Consider the following 2079-nt stretch of genomic DNA (forward strand, 5'->3'; position numbering starts at 1 on the left):
ACGTGTAGACAGGCTGAGATGTGGGAGAGGAGGAGGATTAGGTTGACCAGGGAGGTAGGCAGCACAGAATGGACCAGAGTCCGAAGGGAGGAGTCCAAGTCTGGGGTAGGTGGAGTCTGAGGGGCCGTCAGACAGCTAAGGCAGTGGTTCTCAACCTGTGGGTGGTGACTCCTTTGGGAGTCAAACAACCCTTTCACAGGGGTTCCCGATTCATAACAGTAGCAAAATGACAGTGATGAATTAGCAATGAAAAAAATTTTATGGTTGGGGGGTCACCACAACATGAGCTGGATTAAAGGGTCACGGCATGAGGAAGATTGAGAACCACTGATCTAAGGAAAGGGGCCCAGTAGGCAGTTGGATATGAGGGCTTGCCTTCAGAGGAGAGGTGAGAACTAACAAGATTGGGGGGCGGGGCTTTATCAGGGTACACGATGGCAATGGAAGCCATGGGTGTGGATGAGGGGGGTGGGGAGCTAGCACGGGATGAGAAAAGGCCCCAAGACTTCAACTCTCTAAGGAGGAAGAGGAGGCTGCAGCAGAGTCTGAGAGGTGAGAGGAAGACCAGACACGCGAGGCATTCTGGTGGCAGTGTGTGGCTTCAAGAGCACAGGTGGGGTCCCCTTCGACAGGATGCATGCATGGTCAAGGGAAGGGAGGAGACTAGAGAAAGTGGGAGACTAGGGGGCTGCAGTCCTGTGGGTGAGCCACCCTGTGCCGGAGGCTGTGTGCAGCACCAGGAGCTGGGACTTTTCTTCACCTAAAGATGGGGCCCATCATTTTTTTTTCCCTCTGTTGCCCAGGGCTAAACCTTCCATGGGGGTGGGGGGTAGGGCTGGAGAGCCCGGAGGACATTCATGTGGCTAGGTGTCCTGTGTGAAGCATCTTTCAGATGTTTTGTAAAGAAAATGCCCTTCCCTGTCTTGGTACTGCCAATGGCCCTCTCCCCTGGCGTGGGAACCAGAGGCGGCCAGTATGTCCTGTCTCCCCTGCATGGTCATCCCTCCAGCCCTCCGGCCATCTCGCTGCTGGGCAAGGATAATAGGGACACCAGGCAGGCCTGTGGAACTGTCATCTTTTTTAACTGTCCTTCAAAACTAGCAGGTGTTTGGGAATAAAGAAAAAGTAATAAAGTCTCACCGCTGGTTGCTGTTACAGTTAATAAAGATCTTGGATTAAAAAAAAAAAAAGTGGGAGACTAGAGATGGCTCTTCCACCAATTCAGGTGTGAAAGGGGTTCAGGGCCAGGTGCTTTTCTTTGACCATGGAAACTTTTCTTAAACCACCTGCCTGCTTGACTATCCACTTGCACACGTTTCAGGGATAGGCAGGAACTGGGGAGCGTGTGAACGGGGTATCCGGTTCAAAGCGCACTGAACCGTGGAATCTGCTCGGGTAGCGGGGCATCACCCCCAGGTGCTTGGCCCTCAGTCACCAGCCTTCAAATGGAGATGGATTTCACCTGAGGAGGCTTTATTACCTCCGAATGGCTTCTCCCTTTGGTACTGCAAAGGGGTAGGATTCCATTTGTATTCTGCTCTTCCCTCTATGGGGGGGGAAAGAGAAAGAGAGGCCAATTCCAGTTTGTTTGTTTTTAAAGGAACCTTTTTGGAAGACCCAGTGAATATGCTCCCAAGCAACCTCCACTTCACAAACTCAAAAGCATTGTCAACTTCCATTGTTAGTCTGCCTTCCTCTTCACAGGCACTGGGCTGTTCAAGGTCACTGCTGTTCTCCCCTCCTGGAGATCCCGAGCTGTGCCATCCTCACCATTGTCGGAGCCCATTGTTGCAGCCACCACATCAAGCCATCTTGCCTGGGGTCTTCCCCTTTGTCTCTGCCCCTCTACAGAGCGTGACTTCTTCCTCCAGGCCCTGGTCTCTCCAGATAACAAATCCAAAGTACCGTATGTACTCGTGTATAAGCCGAGTTTCTCAGCACCTTTTTAATGCAGTTTTGGTGCTAGAATTAGGGACCTCGGCTGATAGTTGGGCGGCTTATACTTGAGTATATACGGGACTTGAGCTCAACTCTCACCATCCTTGTTTCTACTTTTTTTTTTTAATCATTTTATTGGGG

General features: G+C 51.4%; 1 protein-coding gene across 1 annotated transcript in view; it reads left to right on the plus strand.

Annotated features, from left to right (window-relative positions):
* The first annotated feature begins 434 nt into the window (after positions 1–434).
* The window catches only part of NCBP3 (nuclear cap binding subunit 3), a 47545-nt gene continuing 45900 nt past the window's right edge, over positions 435–2079 (plus strand). The window contains exon 1 of the mRNA XM_004716199.2: positions 435–552. Within this exon, the coding sequence (XP_004716256.1) occupies positions 435–552 (118 nt within the window). The remainder of the gene's footprint in view (positions 553–2079) is intronic.

The sequence above is a fragment of the Echinops telfairi genome, unplaced genomic scaffold (assembly GCF_000313985.2).
Source record: "Echinops telfairi isolate 266 unplaced genomic scaffold, ASM31398v2 ScPeMD7_2010;HRSCAF=2546, whole genome shotgun sequence".
Classification (NCBI taxonomy): Eukaryota; Metazoa; Chordata; class Mammalia; order Afrosoricida; family Tenrecidae; genus Echinops; species Echinops telfairi.